The sequence below is a fragment of the Opisthorchis viverrini genome, assembly GCF_000715545.1.
Source record: "Opisthorchis viverrini unplaced genomic scaffold opera_v5_29, whole genome shotgun sequence".
Taxonomy (NCBI): domain Eukaryota; kingdom Metazoa; phylum Platyhelminthes; class Trematoda; order Opisthorchiida; family Opisthorchiidae; genus Opisthorchis; species Opisthorchis viverrini.
In genome coordinates, this window is record NW_008751685.1 from 1,327,338 (window position 1) to 1,354,423 (window position 27,086).

At 43.4% G+C, this 27,086-nt stretch overlaps 1 protein-coding gene across 1 annotated transcript; it reads right to left on the bottom strand.

Moving 5' to 3' along the window:
- Positions 1-5,741: 5,741 nt before the first annotated feature.
- Positions 5,742-27,086, bottom strand: T265_02400 (hypothetical protein; the record flags this gene model as incomplete). Its single annotated transcript, XM_009166633.1, has 3 exons — positions 5,742-5,946; positions 6,522-6,847; positions 26,628-27,086. 3 exons carry the CDS (start codon positions 27,084-27,086, stop codon positions 5,742-5,744), a joined length of 990 nt encoding a protein of 329 aa, XP_009164897.1.

Here is a 27,086-nt window from a genome sequence, read left to right on the forward strand (position 1 = left end):
TCTTGCAGTAGCACCTTACACTTTGCAGGTGTGAAGCGCATACCAAACCGCGAGGCAGAATTATTTAGATTGTCAGTCTAATTCAAATGCCATCGCATTTCTTTTTAAAACACAAGGCTTTCAAACTGAGAACTCTTCTTTTATGACTCATGAAGTTTTCTCCTCGAGATAGATGATATTATCTACGTGAGCATTGTTCAGTCAGTCGGGCGCATGTTTCATCACCGGGGAATGTTTGATTTTCTTTTGAAGGGGTAATCCAGGAAGTAACATCCCCTAGGAGTAGTTAAATCGAAATATATCGCTCTTCATTACAAATATGATCCTTTTCGAGCTGTACCTTTTCAGATGTTTCCTGGTGACTGAAGCTCATTTGCGAACTGGAGTATGGGGTCCCTCTCTCAGTCCAAACGCCGAGTAACCATTGGAAAACAGGTCAACGACACCGCCGGACAAATGAACCACTTTACGACGAAGCGAAATTTTCTGTGTGTGTGTGTGTGTGATCAACATTTCGTAAGTCATCGTTCACTGCACATAAGAACTTGGCCAAAATTTTTAAAACGTGACTCACCTCCCTCCGACAAGCACGGACAAACGTTCGGATGGCTACGTTTCATTGTAGTCAGATCTTAAATCAATATGAAGTGTGAATCACTAAACAAAGGTTTTAGACGGCCGGTCCTTCAGAGCTGCAAACTATATATAATTGCAAATAGCCAGACAGGTTATTTTGTCCTAATTAAGCGATTCTATGACATTTAGATCAACGTCTTGTGTCTACCTATCACCAGGCTGACGAATGGGACATCACAAGACAACAAAATTGTGGACCATGAAAGTGCCGCTGGGCTGGTTGATCTTCGCTGTTTGTGGTCCATGTCTGATTGGCGATCCACATACTCACGTATTTTTTAGGGTCTTTTTTGCACCACTTGGCATTCAACACTGTCTGTCGGATATGAATAATTCAAAGACAGTCGCACTTTTACGCGCCTTTTCCCAGTTCTGTGCCCATCTAAAACAGCTCTGAGTGTATTTCTCGAAAACAGTCCAATTTGGGTTCAAGTATATCAAAGGTTGACGGGAAACTCGGGGACTGCGCCTACCTGATGACGAGCCTGAAGAAGGGCGAAACCGGTCGTGTGCTTTCAAAGAGTTTTCAGCAATCTTGTGAGTAGTTTCCTTTATGAAAATATACTGCGGTAGCTCTGAAGCTTATTGAACCCAGTAGTCAGCATACTTGTTCACAACGGACTTCAACGATACTTGAAATTTCGACTACACGGGGACAAAGTTTGATCAAGCGTTTAAATCCAGGGTTTGAGCACTACCCAACTCTTTCCATCTGTATTCAGGTTCTGACTAAACCATTTCTCTTGACCCACTTACTCAAAAATGATGATGAACTATCCCATTTCTGGCTTGTGCACGGATTTTTGTGGCTAACACGAGTAATTGATGATGCTCGAAAGCGATCAGGAGATAACAGCTGACCCAGAAATTGGACATGCAGATCTGATAGGCCGACTAGCAAGTTAAACGTCCGAATACGTCAAAGACTAATTCGGATTGACAATCGAATCTGAAACAGGTAACCCGGGAGGTCTGCAGATTTATAAAATTGGGGTACATTTAGTGAGGAGAGTTCGTTCATTGACACTAGTAGCATCAATGACCACTGGCGATCTGATTGCATCAGCTGGACCTGGAATGGTCAGCTATGAGTGACTACTGGGAAACGAGAACTTAGACAGAGGAACTCGCGATGCAGAGGGCAGTGCCTTCCGGTCATCTGAGCTCAGCTCTAACCATCTTGTACCCCTCAGAACAAGAGTGTTGGATCATGAATCATTCACAGTTAACTTGGCAGATGAGCAGAGGGCAGTACCTTCCGGTCAGTAAATCTGAGCTCTAACCATCTTGTACCCCTCAGAACAAGAGTGTTGGATCATGAATCATTCACAGTTAACTTGGCAGATGAGACTACCGTAAAAATCTGACGGTTATAGGGAAGGGGCTTCTCATCCATCCTTCGTGAATTCCTTTGTGCGTTGTGCGTTGCACTAGGTTGCGCAAAACTTACAGTTGACTCCGCGGACAGCAGCCAAGTAGCGCTCGAGATAGCACGTGGTCTTACACGACAATTATGGTTCCCCCCTTCGGTTTGGATTCACATAAATAATTGCGCCAGGACAGGAGGACGACTGTTCAAAACGAGAGTGATGTGAATCTGAACAATACACCTCCCGCAAACCCCCCACAGCATGCATCAACAAAAGTTTTCCGGCGGGTTTCAAGCATCTGTGAATAGGAAGTCCTGACTCGTTCGATGAGTCGGGCACACCAGTCATATCGCTCAATCAGGAACTCGTACGCCTATTGTTCAAACGTGATAATTCAGATGCGTCCAACGTGCGTTGATGCAGTAGTGGTTACACGCTCGCCTCGCATTTCGGATGTCCTGAGTTCAAATCCCGGCACGGCCATTGGAAATGCACTGCTGATGAGCTCTAACAAGAGCGGAACTCGAGTCTAGTGCTTCCCCGAACCTTTTGGTATGGATTCACATGAGTAATTGCGCCAGGACAGGAAGACGACTGTTCAAAACAAGAGTGATGTGAATCTGAACAATACACCTCCCACAAAACCCCTACATGCATCAATTACGGTTCTCAAAAGTTTCCTATTATTTTCTACTGAGGGTGGCTCAGGTAGCGTAAATGATCGTTGGCTTGCTCGCGGAGTTGGGCTGTTTAAAAATCATCATCAATCGAGGTGACGTCATCAATGCGTTTTTAGGGAGCGATACGTTGGTAGTTGTGCTTGCAAAGTGAGCTGTCTGTGCCAGTCTCAACGTTGGAATTTGGAGTGTCAAATAATCGTGTATCCAAGACAAGACTGTACTGCGTTGGCACAAGTGACCGCCTGTGTGCTGTATTTGCCCTCAGTATGTCTCAGCACTACGAACGGTTTGGAGCCGACTCGAAAAGACCTATTTCAGATGATCCCAAATGAATCTCGCCGTAACACTCGTCTGCTCCAGTCAGACCTCAGTGTTATCGAACCAGTCGCTCTTCCAGCTTTAGACTCATTTGTTTGCCGGGGATTAGAATGCATGAACTGACGCTGTAGACAATTCAGTACCTTGCACCTTGGAACGACGTCACAGAAAGGTGGACTCTGAAGAATCAAACAACTGGTCGACGTCACTACACGCTTCCGCAATCGGAAACGGCACCTAATTAACCACTTGTATTCTAACCATTGTCTTATTGTTATCTGGACAGACAATAGACAGACATTAGCTTGACTGGCATCCTTGATAAAATGCTGAAACTGAGAACAATGCAGATCAAATCATGAGTCTCTGCGAGCAAGTCGCAAGCTTTGCTCAGGCACATGAAGTACGACTGCAGTCACGAACTGTTTCGACAGGACATTTGCTTGAACCTTCCAGAGGTCACTCATCAGATCACGCGTCACAAACACTCTAACCACGTGATAATTCCTGTTCCACTTGCAACCTTAGCCGACAACGTGTACACTAAAAATTCTCATCCATTTTTGTTTACGCGCCAGGCTTATGAACTTCCACACATCATGTTCGCGCAAGCATCAAACACGAATGGACACCCCTCTCTTCACAATGCACACAACTAGGCTCAACACACACAACTCGCGCGCACAGGACAGGAAGTCAACAGAGCTCCGCCAGTCTCCACGGGCAACTACGGCACACGTGTAGCAGCTATACTGTAGAGAGGACACATCCCGCGTCCCGGAACTCTAAACAAGTGTCCTCAAACGACAAGTCACTTTTTGGCTTATTCCACTTCTCGCATTGTATTTATTTTTATCAAGTGCACGCACCGAACTATTGTATTCATCACATTCTAGTAAGACAGACATTCGTTCGTTAGTGCTTAATTACGTCACAACTAGAGCACTAACACCAATTAACTGGTCGTCCACCGTCCGAAGTTGCGTGTCTTCATCAGTGATCTCCAGTGAGGCGAGGCCATGAAGAAAATACTATTTCTGATAATACAGGTGAAAGGAAGAAGGCCTTCGCTTCGGAGTTATTTATTCGGAAATGCCAACTGACCGGTTACAGACCATTGAGCAAGGAAGCAAAACTCTAATCTGCATCTTAGTTACAAAACCTGGACGCAGATCTTCTCCTGAACGAGTCTTCCTGGAGATTCATTGCCTCCATTCATTCGTCGGTCGAATAAAAGCAAATGTTACAAAGTGGCCCCGCAACACAATTCCATTTTTCAATCGACGCAAAGCGAAATTCTACGAACAACACATACTACTCACGTGCCTCCCGATCAGTAGTATCATCGTCACACAGGTAATACCTTTGTCTTCTTTCTTCATAAAATTATATTGGTTGGTCCTGGGCACCTTTTGATTCCCCTAGTGAGGACTTACCTTTGATTTTAACCAGACCAAACTTTCTCGTGTATCTACCAATGGCAGGCAAAGTGCTGTACAGTCTTAACTCAGCGAGATATAACAGACTGGAGCGACCAAGTTTGACAACGCAGCGTACCGTTGCAAATACCGCGTCCGACGCAACCGCAAGATTGTACGAGTTAACCGATCAGACGCACATGTATAACCCAGTCAGATTCAAAGTTTTGATAGACTGGAAGCCATTCCCTGGTTAGAAATATCGTGCAATAAAAAGACTGCTCGTTCACTGCTGCCTTCCGTTCACCAAGCTCAGGGTCCCTGCGTTCGTAATGCAAATAAAAAGTCGTGAGGAAGAACTGGCTAGATGAACTGATCATCCAACATGAACTTCAGGTAGGCTGGATTTTCTGTTCAGGTCGATGTGCGGTAAATCCTCGGCCCCCAGAAATTGAAATACCTCGACAGTGCGATTTGTTGAAAGTGTCGCGAAAGCAGCTTTATCGGCGTGATCGCAAATGCCTGGTCCGGATAATCCAAGGGGTCCATAGGAAAGATCAAACGGAATGGCTTTGTTCCTGGGAGTGTTCAAATCCGGCAATCAATCACCGCATCGATTTTCAGAACAGTCTTGTGAATTAGAGTTATGATTAAGTCCACGGAATCAGCTTATCCGTTTCAGAGGAACAGTTGCAAACCTTATTATCTTCAAATTCTAACCCTGACCGACGAATCAGGTAAAAAAGTCACTATTCAGGTTAGACAGATAAGCAGACCACGTTCTTGATGTCTTCCGGGGTGAGGCAAAGCTGTTGACTATCTCCAGCCTTTTTCAAACTATTATTTGGTTCGATGGTAGAAAATTATGTTTGATCAGCTAGCCTGCTGTCCATATAAGTTGTGCTGTCTCGGTTACAGTTTTTCACCAAACCAGTGAGATATAGGGGTCACAGATACACCTGAATCACATTAGCGAGATAGAGTACTTACACACTTCCGCTCAACGAGGAGATGAACCTTCAAGTTGGCTATCCATCATTGCTAAGCGCCAAGCGAAACAAATGTTAGAAAGGGCTTAATGCGTCCGAGAGAAGCCATATTCGAGGAAGTTTCACACTGTTCCCACTACCACTATATGGCTATGGAACAGGACCCTTGTGAGTTGAGAATATTCTCAGACTTTAGGCATTCGACGAATGTGGTCCACAATGCATTCCCTGTAATGAATGTGGAGTGTCCCTTCTGTCGGGCGACGCCGTGACAGCATTCCTGATGAGTTAAAAACGATTTGGAGAGACGTTGCGTGCGAACGGGCTGGCCTAACTTTGACTGTTACCATCATCATCATCATCATCATCATCATCATCATCATCATCATCATCATCATCATCATCATCATCATCATCATCATCATCATCATCATCGTCATCATCATCATCATCGTCATCTTCACCATCATCGTCATCATCATCATCATCGTCATCATCACCATCGACAGCAGGACAACAGTGTTCAACACCGATGCTTCACTGCCGTAATTGTTACCATCGGTTTAAGCCTAATGGTTCAACCAACTAGTAAGTCAGGTAAGCACCTGGATATGGTCCATTAAGACCGGTCCCCAACAACTCGACCTTCATGCAGTTTGGCACGCAAAATTTAAACTGGCGTGATCTGTACTTGTCAGTATTTTTTAATATTTACCTAACCAGCATCCCATCATCTGAAACAGCTGGGGAAAAGTTGCTAAGGTAATCCGTTGGGGTTCAAAAGACACTCATGTGCACAAAACAAGCAGCTTCCTGTGTAGACGTAACATACTGCTAATAGGGTTGCTGAAAATTCTTCGTCGATCCGTTTCACCCTTCTTCGACCTCATCAGGCAGGCGCATTTCCCCGAGTTTCCTTCAACTTGATGCAGCCAGTTAAGCTAGAGAAGAGCATGGTAAACGAAAGGTTCATTCGGGTGTGTCGTGAAAACCCAGTTGGTATGCAAATGAGTTCGTTTCACTTTGGTCATCGTTTGGGCTCAGTTGTGTCATTAAAATGTTATCTTCTACAGCGCATTTCTACATCAAGGACTACTTGCATGAACTTACCGTGAGCCAGCTGCTCCAGAATTGACCACGGAAGGGTGCTGTGCAGAACTTGCTTTCAAATGGATCACTGAATGAGGTGACTCTGAAAGCGCAGTATGCGTAGGTTTGGTCAATTTCGGCAGTTGACTAGAACAAGCAGGTCTAACCATGTTCACAGGTGAACCCTGCCTGCCTCCGCACCCAACAGCATTCCACGACAGGGGCGTGACGTGGCTCGCAATACCGATCGGGCATCCGTTCACTTTTTGGGCAGCAGATTCCTCTCCACTGGCACCCAACTGCAAGTTAACCTCAGCAGTTTCCGGAGTGGACCTTCCATCTGGCACCTGCCGATTTTTTAGTCTTTCCTTGAATTTGGACAGGTGGAAGAACAGGTTCAGTATGTGTTTTAGGTTCCCTTGGAAGACTCCTGGAACAGATATAGGTAAACATAGAAGAACGAGTGGTCAGCCAATCTGAATCGATATTGCCTGGGAATTCAAACTTTTGAGAGAGGAAACGATGGAATATTCTAGATCTAACAAATCTATGGGAGCATTGCATTCCCAATGAAATGCCCCAATAAACCTTTTGGAAACAAGAGCTTGCTTGGTGCCCCCAAAATGAGCGTGGGTACCAGGTTTTCGATATTACCAACCGAATTCACTGTTCAAGAGTCAGACAGTTAAGGCTGCCTTGAAAAATCTAATGTTCAAAGGTAATTGTCAGTTTAAACAGATTGTTTTTAGAATATTTTATCTGGGAATTTGAGGCATATACATGCTGACAGCTGATTCGTTCTCAGATCGGGACGAACTTCGGTCACAGTGCCCTGAGCAGCTAAAGAACAAGAGCAATTTCTTGTTAAAAAGGATTAAATTATGACATGCTTAGGTTGAGTTCCTCTGGCAATGAAGATCAGCACTCAGGTCATCAGTGAGCTCTATAAAATTACTGGATATATGTCAATATTGCAATAAGAAACATGAAGATGTTGGCGTTAGTTTGAGGATCACAGACGAAGCACAAAAGCTCTGTAGATTTTTGAATAGCAGTGATCAAACTGTCCTTTAAAAAGTTCATTTATTTCAGATTAAGTCAATATCTGATCGTCTCAGTAGTATTTTTATCCAGTGATAGCCTGCTAGACGGAACGTGGTGGCTTTTAGGAAACGATTTCAGCAGTCGCTGACTCGTTTGTTCGGACTCAGAGTTACTGGATTCGAGTATCAGGAACGTCAGATTCCTGAAAGTAACCTAAGAACGCCCGAAATCTACTGCTCCACCAAAACCCCAGCAGGAAAGCCGGCAAGCATCCAGGCCAGTCAATCATTCAATTAATTCAGCAAAAGCTGATGAGATCTCATGCACACCACAGAAGTACGACCGAATGTGATCTGTGTTCAGGCATCCCATAGAGGCACGATCGATGTTGACGGGTGTTCACTAACGCCTATCAGACAGCCTGGATCAATGTCAGAAAGTCCCCTTTAAATAGCGTGGGGCCGTTGTAACTTTTGCTCTCGCTCTCGCACTCGCTTGTTTGGAGTGTAGGTGTTGTGTTCCCTTCTGTGAGTCTTCTTTTTCCAACACTAGGCACTGGAGCGGGTTAGCAGCAGATACCAGAGATTGGCAAATCAGCAGATATAACAGAGAGTGTCTCCCTTGCTGACGATAGAACGAACGGCTTTGTTGACTAGATGACTAGATTTAGCCATTTGTTTTTAATTTCCAGAAATTGTTGTCTTGCTCTGGCAACGAGCGGATTGCTCCTGCATGAGTGTCATCATATTCAAATTACCTTGGCAACCGGAACACTCTAAAAGCAACCGCGTTTGACAAAAGGTAAAATTGTTTACTAAACGCCGTTTCTTACGGTGATTTCCCAAGAGGTTCACGGAGCAAATCAACAAATGCTTGAATGTGTCAAATTTACTCGGCCCAGTAGGGTTGATCGAGTGAATGAAAACAAAGCACACCCGCTGTCAAAAGTGGAAAAGTGCAAGAATCTAAAAGTACAAATCATAGTCAGCTGTATAAGCACAACAAGATACAGGGAAAGCTCACATAAAAAGCCGTTCTTCTGAGCCTCTCGTGAAAACCAAACTGATTTGCAAATTGGTTTATTTCTCGAAAACAGTCCAATTTAGGTTCAAGTAGAACATAAGGTTGACGGAAACCAAGGGACTGCGCCTATCTGATGAGCCCCAAGAAGGGCTCGTGGGCTGTCGATGGGTTTTCAGCAACCTTATGGGTGGTACATTACAAATGAAAACAAAGATATTCACTGGTTTCCGCATGCCTTGACTTTAAGTTGGTCAACTTGTAAGATCATATGGAACTAGAAAGTGGATACATCATCGAATGCTACCGCCATTGATCGACTAAATTTACTGGCACCCTCATGTGAGGTGTTTGGATTTCTCCATAAAGAGTGGCGTGATCAACCTGTATTTTTTTGTTTGATGGGAAATTTGTTACTGCCCTTTTTCTCAGATCCAGGTAAAGGGAAAGAAGAATCCACTTGAGAACGACACATTTGTTAACCTGACACTTTCGTCCTACTGATGAAATATAATCTGGCACAGGGGGTGAGAATAAAGACTGACTGGGTGAAGAAAATTCCTTCTAATCACATGAATTACAAGATGGTTCATTAGCCTTGAATAAAAACTGGCTTAAACCTTTATACTCATTTCCAAACAAATTTGGTTTTCTCGGAAGACTCACACGAGAGCCAGCTGGATATCTCGTCTATGATGAATATAGTTTATGAACATCGTGGAAGAGAGATTCAGCTTGGTTCCGGGTGATTCCCCCGTCGAAGACAACTTCGAATGCAGATGAGAGTATAAGTTAAACTTCTTGCAATTTGGGTTCAAGTAGAATATAAGGTTGACGGAAACTCGTCCCAAGAAGGGCGAAACCGATCGTGGGTCGTTGAAGAGTCTTCAGCAGCTTTTGAGAAGTGTATTACGTCAAAATTAACTTCCTTCAGGTTGTACTCTGGCGCACAATCTCCGAAGATATAACTATTCAGCAAACTGATCCTGGACGGAATACGCTACCAATAAGTTTGCAGAAAGGCGTGGGTGACGACCGTGGGACGCTTCCGCCTGTCTTGAGGCTCATCAGGCACGTGCAGCTCCAGAGTTTCTCTCAAGCTTTTGTTCTACTAGGAACCGATTGGAGAAATATCCCCTTTCCCACAGCTTGAGTTCTGTTCTACTGACTTATTACAGCACTCATCGATTGGGCTATGTATGGGATTTCACGGAGCGCCTTATTGAGAACACCCAGCAGTGTGCATCTGATGAAGCACATCGTCACATCTCCTCTACCTCAGTTTGATCTATAATTTGATGCGCCTGAACACACATGAGAAGTGGCGTCACCTTTATTGACGGTCGGAATGCAAAAGGGGAACGGTGGTGACTTGTTGACCCTACTGGGCCCGGACACAATTTTTATGCCCGGAGTCTTGAAACGATTCGAATTGTAGTTGCATATCACAATTCGATTGCTACAGCTAATGGCTAGAAGTAACTGGTGAATCTGTCCAAACGCTATGAAGTTATCTTCCGTTTCTGTTGCTGGAGGCCTGATAGGTGATGGTCATCGATATGGAGGGATAATATTCTCGATTACGTTTCTCTTCCTGACATAATAGAGCGAAGTGTAATGCCATTGATGGATGCTCAACGCAGAAGTGAGCCAAACTAGGCTACTGTGTGCTTATCAGACGTGTTCGGCCTACATCGAATATCAAGTCGAAATTCACCTTTTTCTTAAAAAAAGAGGAAAGAATGTGCCTGGCACATCAAATTACTGGTATTAATGTTAGAGCCTCCACGTGTGACTCCTACTTCGGAAACATTGTCTCTCTCTCTCTCTCTATTTATGGACCATACAATCAGTAATGCGGAGTTTACAGACTACTATTCAATCAGATGATCCCGATCTGGAATGAGCTTACCTTCTGCCGTGACTTCGTCCAAATCTACACCGAGTCTTCGAAGAGTTTGTAGACAACTGGATATATTAGATACCTTTTCCCGATGAAAAAAAACAGATGGGAGAGCGAAGCAAGTGTTAGTTGCAGGAGAAAAGTCAACATGGCCTCAGAGCGTCCTCATCAATCAGATCAATACAAGATTGCAAAGAAACTCAAGTGCTCTGGTGCAAAGAACCAGGACAGTCAGACTCTCAGCGTTTGCCCAATAAGAATATTTAAAGAGGTCTGAACCTGAGTTTTCTAAGTCAAAATGTGTTAAACTTGCGAAAGGGTGACCGCTGTTTCGAATGGCGGCATTCACATCTTGAAGTGCCTAGAATCAATAATTGACAAGGTTTATTCAGAAACAAGTGCACTATACAGTGCCATGAGCTCTACTTAGATAGCTTAAGCGGTACTTTCAGGTGAAGGTCACGTCCGTTTAGCGCGATCGATATGGAGCCAGAGTAGCATAATAACCAATCTAAAGATAAGGTTTTAAGTGCTCCTTCAAAGGCTGTTTTCCGTCAAGTGACTGGCACAATGTCACCTGATACTTCAACCATACCTCCTATGAATCTGTGTATCCCAGCAACAAGTAACTTGGTTTAACCCAATAATTCTGAATTATTGCATAAGGTGGGTGGGTGAGTTTGGAACCATTTCTTGGGATCGAATTTCGGGTTTGACGGACATGAGCCTGGCGGTCATTCATGCTCATGTTTTGAACCTTGAAGATAGGATCAAACTGTGTACCCACTCGCCAGTATGATACCTTCGGAGAAACAAGGCTTTCTCGTTATTCGGTTATGCGCCATCGGAATGATGCATGCCAATAGTGTTCGGGTGTATGACTTTTGTTTTTAAGGTGGGATCAAACGATAGGCCGTCTTACAAAAAAAGCACAGCTTGACTAAACATAACATTTACCCATAGTTTAGGGCAGAAAATGTAAAATTTCACGTCAATCTGGTAGGTACATTACTGCACTAAATGGAGGCGACTTACTCACCTACACGTCTCAACATTTCCTCGAAAATATTTTACTCAAGTTTTGTTGCTGAGCCGCATGCCGAATGTTTTCATAAAGGAAACTACGCCCTCTTTGACAACCTTGAGAATAGTGCCCCTTGGGAAAATATACTGCGGTACGTCGAATATATTAGCAAATGAACCGTGTGGCAGTCTCCTCGCAGCCTCCTCTCCTCTCCTCGCCTCGCAGTCCCCTCTTCTAGAATATCATAAACGAGAAATTCAGTTGAGTCTCTCTTGAAGATCAAAGTGATTTGTAAATGAGTGTACCTGTCACAATGGGTCCAATTAGGGTTCAAATAGAACATAAGGTTGACGGAAACTCGGGGACTGCGCCTACCTGATGACCCCGAAGCGGAAGGGCAAAACCGGTCGTGGGCTGTCGAAGAGTTTTCCGCGAAACCTGTAGGTTGATACCTTTATGGAAACATGCTGCGATATCTCGAATATCGCGCTAACTGAAACATGAGGCGGCCTTTGTGCAGCACATTCAGCTGGAGGACATCATAAACGAGAGATTTAGTTTAGTCTCCCGTGAAAAATAAATCGATATGTACTTAAGCGTATTTATCATGTTACTTCGACTATCTTTAAAGAATTCCGGTGAAGTTGAGATTAATGATTCCTGATTGGTTGGATGACATGTCCATTTTGAATTTCCGTTTATTGAACACTTATCAGCTTAAAGGACAATCTTAAAGTATGAATAAGAGGTGCAGCTTTCACGAGCCCCAATGTCCTATGTTTCTCGTCGAAGCTTGAAGATAAGTCAGCCTGAAAGCTCTTAAACTTTAAAGGGCATTATGCAAGATAATAAAGAATGCCCAGCACGTTGAGTACAGGATAGAGCCTAAATTTCAGTCAATCAGGTTCTCATGCAAGGATGCGTGGTAGAGATTCACATCACTGAAACTTAGAAGACTACATCGATCAAGTGTTCCTCAGGAGATAGTTTGCAGTTTGCTTGTGGATGTGAAAGGAATTCACGAGGAACCCTAGTTCGGCTGTTTTGTCCCAACTCTCAATATGGACACCTGTTGATCGGTTCAACCGATACCCGTCGGTATGAATTCAATGTTCGATTGTCACTGAGGTGAGATTTCGAAGCAAGCGGTGCCACAGTCGGCGAAACCTGAACTGGATGAAATACTGGTGTAACGGTGGTACTACTGATGGGGGACATGCGAGTAGTGCCCTCTTGTAAATCCGCTCCACGTCTCTTGAAAAATGAGATCTATCACGGAATTTGTGGAGTCGCCTTGTAGCATTTGCTTGCACTTGAGTAACGGTCAATGAATATCCAGGAAAGTTCAGGAAGATGCATTCAAAGAGAGGATGGATATTTAGTTTTTGTAAACAAGATGCATATGAGAGTTTTGCCTCCCTGTCCAATAGTCTGTAACCGTTCAGTTGGTACCTATGGGCAAGAGAATGTTGCAGATTCTTAAGCTTTTTGAAAAGCGACCCTGTGCCAGAAAGAATGCGTCCAAACTTGAAAGCAACAATTATGCAGACCCTGTGCATGTTTGTAAGCTCAAAACAAAACATTTCACCGAAATATACAAAGTAAATCATATGTTTCCAAAAGAAAAGAAAATCATACGACGAATTCCGGTAGAGATGAATAAAATATGGAACTCGGTCTGGAGTGCGACATGCATGGTTGCTATTTCCATTCTGGTTTCTTTCAGACACTATGAAAGCTGGTGAAATTTTATTTTTTTTAAATGGAATATTTGGAACCATTTTTGTTGCTTGATACGTGAGAATCTGCAACGAATAGATCATTACCTAGCAGATATAACTGGTGAGCTGATGAGCTAATTGTATCGTCCACTACGTTGACACTTGAAATTCCCCACGTTTATTCTGTCTCCATTTGTAACATACACCCCTATTTTTGTGTTTAGTGCGTGTATATGAACTGGCGTTTGCTTGACCTTCACTCATTTGACCTTGAGGTCATCCGGCCATTTGTGGCCGACTTTATGCACGTGTGACTGTCTCACGTGGAAGCCTGTTTGCTCCTTTGGTTGGTAATTTTGTAGTCCAAGTGGACCATTTGTTTTGGACGAGAATCTGCTGTCGAGGTTTGTACGATTTTTAAATTTGTGTCTTACATGGATAGTGCCGTATAGAAACCCAGCTCCGACTTTGTTTTGCCTTCCGGAGGTTCTGGTAATACGCGTCACTCGAAAATGCCGTTCGCCCGTTACACTAATAATATGTCGAAATAGTAGTCGCTCAGGTTTATTTTTTGTTAGTAAATCAGGTGACCTGTTTGCGTCGATGACAGCTCTCTGAATAGGCATGAAAAGTTCGCAAGCTAGCTGGCAAGCTTGATGGACAGATTAACGGCTGCCTGATCAACCACCAAGTGTCCCTAAGCAGGACATCATATATGTCTTAAATTTAGCTCTAAACAAATCGTCAGGAAATTTTATTTTCACAAGTCATTGGCCAAAATACAAATCCCACCTGAAAATAAGTGAACAGAGACCCTAGAGACCTTGTGAACGTAAAGCGTAACGTTTCTCAGGAATTTGTCAACAGGTTCTTTTTTTGTTCCGGAGGAAAATCACCTCAAGCCTAGAAATAAAGTGATGTTTATCCACAACCTGTGTTATAACTGTTGTGTTTGACGATTCATTTGAGTCTCACGTGGATCTTATTTCATCTCGGAATTGCCTGTTTTATTAAATATGTATCGAATCAGGTTTCCCAGTGCGAAATAGGTCCAGCTAACAGTTAATGTGATCGTAGACTGCTGAAGTAGTTTAACTAGCCTTTTAAGAAGCAAACTTCAAAAGAGAACTCACCCTCATGTCTCATTTCATAAATCTGTGGGTTACTGTTGGCCAGAAACAGAGATCACCTTAATTTTGAAAAAAATCAATCTACTATGTAAACTAAAGTAGCTACAAAATCTCAAGAAAAATACATGACTCACCGCCACAGCTGGAGTCTTGGGATTTGGGCACAAATCCGGTATTTTCTCGTCCACTGAAAAGGTGAACGATAGTCGTGATAAAAATTAATTACCATAGCTGCGCCAGTGGAATATATCTACTTTTTGCCACTGAGCCGTATCGATTTCTATGTGCAGTGAACAACCACTAGCCCCATTTGATCATGCTGACTTCTTTTTCTACATAAAAATTAGATGTTCAGATTTTCTCAAATAAAGTTTAGTCAGATCTTTACAAGTCTCAGAAACCACACTGAACAGGTGGTAGACTTCCAGGCCTGTCAGATACGATTCGCTGATAGACTTACGGTACGTTCAGCAAGAACTCTCATTTAGGAGTGGTGACGCAGTGGCATTTTCATTCAAGTACGAAGGGATTATAGATAAACGAGGATCACTGGGTATAGAACTCCACCCGTCCACGGTAGCTTGTACCTTTCTTTGGTAAAAGACGGTATTTGTCTCCTTCCGCCTTTGATGGTTTTCCACGTATGGATATATTCCAGTTCCAATCACACCTACCGTCTTTAATTTGTTGTCACCTAATGCCCAGATTGACACCTTCGGGCAACGAGGGTTAACTGCTTCACTATTTTTTTATTAGACCACAGTAGCACAATGTTCTACAATCCCCTACCTGTCTTTCTTGGATCCAAATTACAGCAGACAAACAGAGTCGGTGGATGTGTGTGGTTGCTTCAATGGGATGTTTTTTGGGTGGGGATTTCATCCTACAATTTAAGCCAATCTATGAACTGTGAAGCTGTTTCATTCTCACTGTGCTTCTCGGTTTTTCAGCATAGATCGGCTTCACTTACAGGATGAAATCCCCATAAAAATTCCCAAACCTCCTCACAGTACCAAGAATTGATCGGATGTGTCAATGATTGCCGAGAGCAACCATAGCAGTGGATAAGAGAACTGGAAACAACAACGGCGTCAAATTATATGAGCACTGCTTACAGCGCTTGTCTTAATTCACCCAACTTTTGGTAGCATAGAGAATTTTTACAGCTATCAACATTGGTAACGACTATTTGCTTCAGCTTGCAGGATTGACAATCTGCTATGGGATGCAACTACATAGCTGAGCAGACACTTTATGGATGTTGCCAGGAGCCCCTGAATTGTGTGGCTGAAGATTTCAGCTCTTGTACGAACCCAGAAACCCAAACACAAACGGCGCTTCAAATCAAGTGAAAAGAAATTCCAAACAACAGGTCGATTTTTTGGATAGAACAAGGTGTTGGCTTACGAGGTTTTCGCGAGCTTGAAGAAGACAGAAATCCGGATGACCTTTGGCTACCAGATGAAAGTCTTCCCGTCAGACGCCCACCAAAGCTCCTCCGATGAAACTCAGCAACAAATAGATTTGATGTACGGTGTGCAATGAGGAATACTTCTCTATGCGTGCACTTCCTAGAGGAACGAACAATATTGTCTGGGGAAGCTTAAATGGTATCCATCTGTTTGGCCTGTTTACTTTTCAAATAAATGGACGTTATGGTGGTTTGATCAGAAAGTATCTCGGATGAAGCGGAATCTAACAAGATGAGTGTCACTCTCATCTGAGAAGCCGTCACTCAAAGAGGCGATCAATAGTGGACTACGTGATGCGGTTTTCGTTATTGAAGGATGAGTGTAGCTGTATTCTATCTAAGTAAGGATTAATCACACCGCTGATCAGCCACTCGTGGACCAAAGGTCCAGAGTTCAACCACTGGCTGGGAGTCCGCGTGTGAGAACATTTTTGAGTTTAGTGAGATGTGTACTGCTAGTGATTGCCAAAGAGGCTTTCCACCATAAAGTGACCTCACTGAGAGGATGAAACCTCTGTCAAAAATGGAGTTTGTCCAGCAAGTCTCCTTACCTGCAGGTTAACCAGCCAACCGCTTTCAACATATTTTACAGCATACCTCTACCCATTTGTCAGCGAAATTCCGCGATAACAACCCTTCACCAACTTGACCTGTCCTTACTGAACTATATCAGTGAAGGACAACAAACATTTTACAACTTTCCGTAGTGATGATGGGGCGTGAAATTTTTCTCCTTGTGACTGAAACTAACCTGAAAACAAAACGTTTAAGTTGCCCGTTAAGATGTATGGCAAAACTTTTCATCAATACGTCATTCCGTTCCTTGTTTAACCACGTTATTGTATCCTTGCGTTATCTGATTTACACCTGATCGTACAAGATATTCGACAGACAACCTGTTTGAAGGAAAACATTCAACTAGAACGTTCGCTTGAATCAGAAATGACTAAGGAAATCACTCTTCGGTTGAACGGTATCCGCTCAGCTCGCAGCTCACAATCGATCTCATATTTTATTCTTATTCAAACCATACTTTTCGTGCGTGACATACCAATAGGATACATTTTTCTGGTTCTTCAGTCGCAAAGTATAACTCACCTTTTCTCCTTGCCGTGCTGTTTTAAACCAGTTTTAGTTTATTCAAATTACTTGGTGGTTAATTAACCAGACTTGCCAAAGTTGCACCAGGGACCGGTTTTGATGGGAGTGGACAAAGTCAGTGGTGTCTAAACCAGTTTGCCGAATCTTGTTTAGTGGAGTTTAATTCAGAAATGTATTCGAAACTATTGTCTTTGGTTGATCCACGCTGCCTGGGCTAGTTTGTTTGAGCAGACTGAAAGCAAGAATCGAATGGGGTTGAGGAACCAGTCCAAAACAGTCAAAATAGAGGTGTCCCTGCTGCTCAGTGTTCAAGTGGCCGAATGGGAGGCCCGTTGGTCAAATCTAGCCGTTTCTTTCGATTTCTCTGATCTAAATTTGGGTAAGCTAAGCCACGGCTGACAACATATTCACCGGGAGGACGTCACACATGAGTGATTCGATTCCTTCCAATGAAATGAGACTTGCCTCACTGAAAATTTAACATTTGTTCCCCAACTTTATGGGCTTGATCTAAAAATGCCGGGCAAACGTACCCAAAATGTTACTGCCAAAACAGTAAAAAAATACTCCTTGTCGAGCCACGATCGAAGAGCTGGCGTCACAGACGTTGGTCGGGTTTAGATATGTTGACCGATCAGCAACGAACATTTTTCAACTTAATTTACTAATGGACCCACGGAAACGAGACAAATTATACTGTTGGCAGGCGGAATTCCGTTTCTTTAAACTCATTCAAAGTTCACTGCCTAGGGATCAATCAAGGTTGTCACAGAACGGTATCAACAGAGTTTTCCGTCTCCACATCTACTCTGTTTTATTTATTCTTCTGAATGATCAGGAACAAAAAAGAAACACTACACAATTCCACTTGAGTTGAGTTACAGCCCAGAAATTACTGGTATACAAATAATTCACATATTGCCTTACACACTGCATGGATGACTTCTGCCAGTAAAACTCCGTCAGAAAGATCCTTTTCCAAATTTTGTACCAGTGTCGATGAGTTGGCCTTTTCCAGGTAACAGTTGATCCACTGCATATAAATCTGTGGAGAATAAGGAAAGAAAAGACAATGGTAAAAAAAACTTTACTCGCCCATGTTACAGGCATACGTCCTGAAGAAGTCCCTGTTTATATGAGTTCCTCCCAAGTTCAGTTCAGCTGTAGTACCCTTTTGGTGCCTAACTTCCATGCCACCCGACGGTTGCACGAGGGCTGTGATACTGCCAGGTTGCTCAAGCCTAGACAGGGGAAGTCGAGAGGCGGAGGTCGGGTTCGAACCATAGACTTTCCGGTCAGCAAGTTCACACTCTACCCCCTTGGGCTATCTCGCCCCTTGGTCCCCAGTAGCGTCCAGGAGATGTTCTATGCTGGGTCTTGTTAAGATGTCCTTTGAAGCTTTCATTTTACTTCCCTGGGGAGTATACAAGTTTGTTTCCGGGAGGGTTAGCTCCACAAAAGTGGACTTGAAATCCAGGCGTTATCCAGAGCTGCTAGCTAGCTGCACCCTTTTGCAGCGGTAGCTAAACCATCTAGAAGTACGCAGTTCGTCCTGTGTAGGACTTTTCCACCGGGATCCACTCTAAAATTCCATGTGAAACCATTAAGAAAATCCACGAATATGCGCCATTCTGGCATAATCCTAAAGTTACGCGTACTAAAACCATCTAGAATCTTGTTGACAGAGACTTTTGTATCAATAACACTGCTAATTTAACCTAACCTGAACAAAAAACATTTGAAAAGTACTAGTACTTGATGTTCTGTAGCGTAATCCGATTGTTGACGAGGCACGGATCTCCGAAAACTTAAGAGAAAAGATCGATTTCTAGTTTAATTTTGACATCGTTTGCACTCATACAGACCACACTGTGAGGTACAGTTTACTCGGGCTGTTACCGATTCGGGTCAGTCCACCTGATTGCGCTCACGATCATCTCTACGACGCTTCCTCGAATCAGCAAAACTCTTGATTTGTCAGGTAGAAGTGGTGTCTGTCAATGTTTCAAACTCTACGTCAGTTGGTCAAAGGTGCATCACTGTCTTTATGGTGAAATTTGCGGTGACTACACAGTAGATGTGTCAAGGTCACTTCCCATGATGGATACGTCGGACAATTTCAGTTGATATATCCGTTTTGTAGTCACCAGCGTTCTGATTGTGAAGTAGCAGGGCCCAAACTCTTTCACCTCCTTCAAACTCATTTCGGATACAACCTGTCAAAGCTCACCTGACTGTTATTCCCCAATCACCTGATTCACATTGTAACGCCTAGAATCAGTCATTGTTTGCTTCAGATGAGTTATTCGATTTGGCTAAGAAAACCGACCGTGTTGACTGGGCGACCATAGCCTGAGTTGACCCCAAACTGCAGATAGTCGGGTGAGTTGATGGCTGATCAGAAAACGCTGAACTGAATTCTGATGCTACCTTTGTCTTGTCACCTGCTAAACTATCAATTATTTCGACGAGATGCATGTTAACTGGCTGTGGTTCTTTACTGTTCCACTGCCTAGTACCTTAACGAAGTGCATTCCAACTTTCTGTGGTAACGCCCTTTCGGTGATTAGCCGCCATGCCACCTGAAGGAAATATGAGGATTGAGATAGTGTCAGGTTTCGCAAACCTAGACATGAACACTCGAGATCCCGGGGTCGGATTGGGACCCCAGGGTCACGACGATGTCTCAGGCATTCACAGATAGCCGAAAAACCCACCCGGATGAGTAGAATTCAGTTTATCCGAACAAACCTTGTAGTAGTGTTCATGACACGCTATAACTAAGGCGAAATTCGAGTGCAAAGCAAACAAAAACAACTTTTAGATCAAGTCAATTATTATGAAACACTATACACCTGGCAGAGCGAATAGCCCTGGTCATATTTTTACCTCAGATAATAATGTAAAAATCATTAAAGTACTCCTCTAAATCGCTTTTCCGTGAACACTAGTCCTATCCTCAAGGTGGAACAAATCTGATCAGGTTCCACGGAGCCAGTGTGCATCGTAACGTAGTAAAACCCCTACAGCTCACGTGAAATTGACAATAGCTGCTCACGAGACGTGCACTAGTGATGATTACTAACAAGGATGAATTAGCTGTGTAGTACCTTTCAACTCTTCTGCACATACTGGCTTAAGTGATAGGATGAGATCTCTACTGAGCATGACTCCTTATACTACCATGAAACAGCAAGTAACTCAGAGGAAGGATAATTGCACTGGAGTGTGAAACTTTTTTCTGAGAAGTTTTCACTAGAAGAGCCAATCAATACGTGACCACGTGATTTGGTTTCCGCAATCGAAGGATGAATTGTGCTATGCCATTTGTGAGCGAGGGCCAATCAGGTTGATGATCAGTCGCTTGTGGACAGACGGCTTAGTGCTCAACCACTGGCCGGATGGTCGCGGGTTCGAAACTCTCTGAGTTTCGTGACATGAACAATGCCGATAAATCCTACCGGGGATGAAAGAGCTGTACAGTGCTTCTCGGCTTTTCAACATTGGATGGTTTCACGGAAAGGAGAGATATTGTTTGTCAAGTGACCAACCGAGCTTTCTGAGAAACCTAATAACCAGAAAATCATTTACCATGATAACGGATTTACACCTTTAGGACAAAACAAAGCGGTTGAAAAATTTATTCATGCATATGGATTTAAATCTCCATAAACGCGACTTCCTCCAGTTGGTTGAGTTCTTGTAATGCAACGCACCATGCGGTTCATCATCTGTACCATGTATACATGGAACACACACACTATATACGTATTGCTTCAGCCAATGTAGGTTTATCCTGAAGGTTAGGCCCCGTCTTGAAGTCTATCAAATCCGGGATTTTAGGACTTGGTGAGCCACTTTCAAGAAAACCAGTTGCGTTTATGTTCCTAACAAAGTTACCTCAACCTTTTTGATAAATGGGTGTCAGAAACAGGGACCCAGATGGTCCAGTTGTTCATGAAAGTTCATTCATCGAAATGTTGCTGTGCAATTTTTTTCGATGACATTCGGTTCTTCACTTGTCTCTATCACGAAGCTTGATGGACAACACGGTTCAGCTGCGTCCTAGCTTCGTCTGCCCGGTTACCAGCGCTTGACAGTGTCAGGTTAAACACAAACAAACCTGTATACATATCTGACTTGTTGGTTAGCTGTTACATTTCCCGTGTTCTCAAGCCGTTCAATGATACGAGGATTGGTCTTTATTTCGTAGTTTTACATATCTGTAGAGTAGTGCAAATTGCAAATGACCTGAAGCCGGCCGCACTTTTGACAGTCTGACAATTCGCTGAGAATGATCGAGTTCTATTTATCACCCAGATGGGACCAACTTGAAAAGCAGTCCGGAAACGAAGTTATCAGCTCTTGTTTCACTACAGTCGATGACAATATGTCAGTGTCCACGTTTTATGAAGCGAATGCTACTTGCGTCGTTTACAGCGGTTCTGAACGGCATTCGGTGACGCAATAACCCGTGTAATTCCACGGTGCACTCAATCTTTAGTTCGCTTATTCTTGCAGGCGAATAAACTGCAAAAAATGCCGAACTGCTCTAACCGTCGATTCAATAGTTCTCTGGTAGCCGACGAGCACTGTGAAGCCGCCGCGTCCTCATAGGGAAGGGTAAGTAGTGGAATCTAAAGATGGCGATCAGCCTTGTGGTCAAACGGATGAGTCTATAACTACTTCAAATATCATAAATGCAACAGGGAGATTGGGCTTTTGAATCCCCGAGTAGACTCATGAGATCCAGTCGTTTTTTAGGTGCAAACTGATTTCAGTTGTCAATTGGTGCAAGAACTACTGGAGGACAAGCAGTTACCGGAATAACTTCACGTTCTCAAGTGCCCCAAAGACAACCAGTCACCAAAGAATCTCGTCACGACGAAGTAAAACTACTCTTGGCGTGAATACTAAGTCTCACCTCGAATACTCCTTAAATAGTATCCGTGAAGATCGCATCTGCCGATGATTATTAAAGGCAGGAGCCTAGGTTCTTCAAATCCAACCGTTGCTTACCTAAATTTTTCCTTACCTAAACTGTGAGTGGTCCACAACAGTGGCCTATGATACACATGAACTAAGTGCGTTTCAAAAACATGCTGCGGTATTGTATGCCGTTTATTGGTCACATTTATAGTTTGATACTGGTCCAACGGTGTGCCGTAGATCAATGTATCTGTCAGCAAAACCTGTGGACATTAAAGTTTATCTGACAACAGCAATCAGAAAACTGTCCTATGCAACATACTTTGAAATGCCCTCAGTGTTGACCAGAACGAACAGACTAGCTACCCTCTGATTCTAGTGAAATAATGACTACGCGAAGTGCTATGGAACACGGCGTTACTCAGTGAATCTCGTCTTTAAAATCAACGATAAATAGGAAGATCTGTCACTCAAGGCAGTCAATGTAGCTGACATGGCGGTGACGCGGCAAGTGGGTCTTGTGTTTCTCGACCGCGGCGGTCGCCGTTGAGGAGTAGTGGGACAGCCCACTGATAAAAAACTCGGTCAAAGCAATCTCCTTAGAATGGACGATTCATATTCTGGAGGAAATAGATGAGGTACACAAAAATGGATAACTACCTCTGACTCTAGTTAGGCCAAGATGGGGACACCGGCACTAGTCACCTCTGCTTTAACAAGATTGGTACCAAATCTACCAATTTTTTCTTACCTTTTCCGAGAAAAACACACCTTGGTCATCTGCCCGATCTGACCCGCCAGAGTGTATGATACTAGCTATGCCTATCCTAATGTCAAACAATCACAAAATACCGACAGTTCCAAAAACTGGTGCAAATCACGGAGAAAACCTACTATTGACGACTGTGGTAGGTGGATGTTGGTAAACATAATCTTTGAGCCGTCATCGCTTATCGGACTTAGATATGTGCGGCCAAAGGCTAGCCTCTGAGTGTTCTTGGTTTTCCAGACCGCAAAACTCAAAACTGTTGGATGGTCGAAAAATAGCCACTCTGGTGTTGTTTTTTTTTAGCTCGGTTTACCAGTCCAAACTGACCGGTCCTACCAGCTGACTGGATTTTGAACTAAACAATGACTATCAGTAGGAATACATTCACAGTTCTTCAGTTTGTAATTGCAAACCAGGTGGTGTCTTCAGAAATATCTCCAACAGTTCTGGATATCAGGAATTTTTGCTTCCACACGGACTGAATTCTAAGGGTAACTAAATAACGAAACAAATTTGAAAGATCTTCGAATATGTTGTGGGTTGACGCGCGGTAGAACTATTCTGTGATTGAAGGATGAGCGGCACTATATCCTGTCTAAGTGCGAGTTAGTCACACTGCTGATCAGCCGCCCGTAGCCGAACGGTTACTTGTTCGAACTAATAGCCGGGAGTTTGTGAGTTCGAAACTCTCCGGAGTTTCGTGAGATGCGCACTGCTGATGATTCCCAATAAGGATGAAATAGTTGTACAGTGCTTCTGGGCCTTTCAGCATAGATTGGCTTCATTTACAGGACGAAATCTCCACAGAACTATCTTGATTTTATTTTCAAGGACACCAGAGAATTTCTATGGAACTCCTTGAGCTATTGGACATAACGAGGAATGGAACAATGCACCTTGGCGGAACACCCGGTTGAGTGAAAATGATCACACCACTGATCAACCGTTTGTGGCCGAAAAATTTTATTCCAAGTTCGAATCTCTCTGAAGGTTAGGCAGATACGCCCTGTGATGAGTCCAAGACGGATAAACAGATGTAGACTGCTTCTGGGCTCCTCGGCGCTGAATAACAGCGGAAAAGTTATCATCCGAACATGAAAATCATGCGAAACTAAGTTTGACATTGTATAGACATAACACACTAAGTATGGGGTGTCTGGAATCTCTTCAGCAGTTCAAGCTCTTCTTCTTGGGGCTAATCAGATAGACGCAGTACTCGATTTTACGTCAACCTTGTGTGCTGCCTGAGGCCAACTTCGACGTAATCTGACAGCTGGTCTTGGTTGCCTACGAATTTGGTTTCGACGAGTGACTCAACTGAATTCAGTCGAGTCTGTCGTTTATGATAATCTTCTTTGAGTAAATGTCTTGGTAGGTATACACGTCTGCTCAGTGTACAGCAAAGTTTTGTAATATTCTTAAGTTCGGCGACCCTAATTCGTCTGACTCAGTAATATGTGTAAATAACTCTGTGACCTTGACATTTGTATGCATATTGGGCGCGTGTTACCCAAGCGCGAGGTAAGTTCTTGCGCAAGCCGAATGCTTGAACTGCAGAGTCTGCCAGAATGGCTTCTTTGGGAAAGATTTAAGCTTAGGAAAATCTCTTCAAAGGACTCTACTCGCTCTTTCCATGGTCTTTAAATGACCATCATATCATTTTTTAAGGTAAAGCACATTCTTCAAGGACAATTTTAGCGATTTTGTAATTGTTGTGGCAACAGCCTTTCATTGCATCGAAGCTCCTGTCAATCTGGTACTCTGCCAGAAGTAAATTTCATCGGTCATGACCGTAATCAGAGTGAAGGCCACATTCATAGTAGTGGGTTACTTATTGAAGCACGATTAACTTCTGAGAATATATGTGCGCCCAACCTGTTGCCCTCGCTCCAGGACTAACCTGGCCGGGCGAAACAGATACCATAAGTAACGGATGGTCACAAAACAAGACGTCGTCCATCTGCTTCATTTGTGGGGTGTGGGATGAACGGTTTCCCTGAACACCATTCATCTTCCAACTCACAGTTGTTCTCGAATTCCTGTATCTGCTACATCTGTCCTGCAGTGCGCCATTTCTGACTTAATATTTAAACCTAGTAATTACTTATATGTACCGATTTCCCTCCACTGATGAGCCCACCCTGAGAAGGCCCACTCTGAAAAAGCAGTTTTGAAACGTATTTTAATTCCAAGTATCATTCATTCAGTCTCATCGCTAAACGAATCACCCTATTTTAGAGATACAGCTTCAATCTAATCGGGTGCGCAGATTCTTAAGCTGCAAGTTACATAAATGTCGGTTTATGGGTTAAATACACGCCACAACGATCCGACAGTATTGTCAATTTTTTTCGTTTGATCATATTACGACAATGGTTACCCTTATACCGTTATTTCATTGGACAGCCAAGCCGCTTCTGACCCTAATAAGATTACATAAAACTGTTTTACGTGGTAATATCTGATATTCGACCTTCCCGGTACCAGTAATATTATCTCCGGGCTATTGTTGTTCATTCTCAACCGAAACAGGCATACTGGTCCACCGTAGATCTTGGATCTTCAGTCTACTGCGTGAATGCCCCACCGACACTTGCGGGCGATGTCACCAACTAAAGGCGGTTAGTGTCCGACAAGGCAAGAGCACACAGACACATCACCAGTCTTCAGGCATCACCAGCGAAGTCACACACCACTATTGTCTGATGTTCGCTGTAAAAGTACATCTTGTTTCATCCACTGGACGCTGGCAACTAACTCTTCTAACCATCAATCAAAAAAGCTTTCTTCGCAAAGTCAATCGACCCACAACATATCTTCTCATTTGCACACAGATTTGGTTTTATCAGGAAACCCAACTGAATACAGCTCAATTTATCGTTTACGACGGTTCATCTCAACTGAATGTGCTGCACCAGGCCGCCTCATGTTTCAGTTGGTACGACATACGAGGTACCGTGGTACATTGTACAGACGTAACACACTACTCATCTAAATAGTAATCCAAAAAGCGTTCGTCATGAAGTTACTCGAACTAGTTCATCTTCGCTATTCTTGGCAGATATAAGTTTTTAAGAGTCCCTATAGCTTTCATTAAGGAAACTACTCAAAGGTTGCTGAAAACTCTTCGACAGCCCACGACCGGTTTCGCCCTTATTGAGGCTCATCAGCTAGGCGCGTTCCCCGAGTTTCCGTCAACCTTATGATCTACTTGAACCCAAATTGGACTGTTTTCGAGAAGTAATCTCATTTGCAAGTCAATTTGGTTTTCACGAGAGATTCAGCTGAGTCTCTCGTGAAGTCCCTCTAGTTCTTCGAATTTGAATGGGGCGTTATAAGTTCAGGGACTTTCGTTGCCTAGTTAACGAATTTACCCTAATCAGGGCATGCTTCGTCGAAAAAAATCAACAAATCAGTGGGAGAGGTCTTCAGTATTGAAAATAAGTAGTACATACTACTACCGTTGGAATATCCTGCAATCAGGACATGGGATGAAGTCAAGTTTGTACTTCAGGTCACCTGGAATGGTCAAGCACTACTGACGATGTCCAACGGGAACCGAACTACATCCCATAACGGTTTTCTTCATGTGTGCCACAACCTTACACTGCCTCTTGTCTGAAAAATTGATTCTAGTTTAGTTCCATCAGAATAACAAAGTATCTTTAGTATAACTGGCCAAGTATTTTCGTAGCATATAGTGCCCTGCTCATCTGACAGACTGGGCCTCTTTGCCGCATGATTTTACCCGATCAAGAGCACCGCAACCTGTCAAAATAGGTTCATGAATGTTCGGCCATTCAGTTGTCTACTAATCAACCTTTCTTTCAGATAGATTTGATTTCAGCATCGTCTAGTGCATTATGGGTTACCGTGTGGAGAAGGACCTTGTTTAAACTTTGTCACTCAGCTAAAACATACCGGCCACACTTACCCTGCTTTCTTAATTCATGCAACACTATCGAACTCACAGGTTCATTAGAAATTAGCGGTACAAAACATATGCATCACAAACCTGTTCGAAGCTGAAGTCCTTTCTAGTTTCATGTTTGAAATTAGGAGAACTCGATTCTGGCGCTTTCATCTCCACCTTCCCAGTGCTTGTCTGTCTTTCTGAAAAGTTTACGCTTTCGGACAACGGAGTGCATTTGCTGGCATGCTCTGGGATCTGACTTTCGTAGCTCGTCATACTGGAGTTCATATAATAGATCGGTGCAAATTCAACCTTCTCGTGAAACTTCACTTGCTTTGTTGTGTCTTTTGATACTTGCTGGCGTAGAAATCCATCGTCGGTGGTGAAAGAATAACTATCTGTTGTGAAGGTATCTTGTGAGCTGGTTTCCGTGAAGCTGGAGCTGCCTTCAGTCATGTCCGTCGTACACGATCCGATTGATGACGTTCGGGCATGGTTACGTAAGCTTTCTGTGACGTCACCCAGAGGGTCACTATGTGACGTGTAGTCACTCGAATCCAT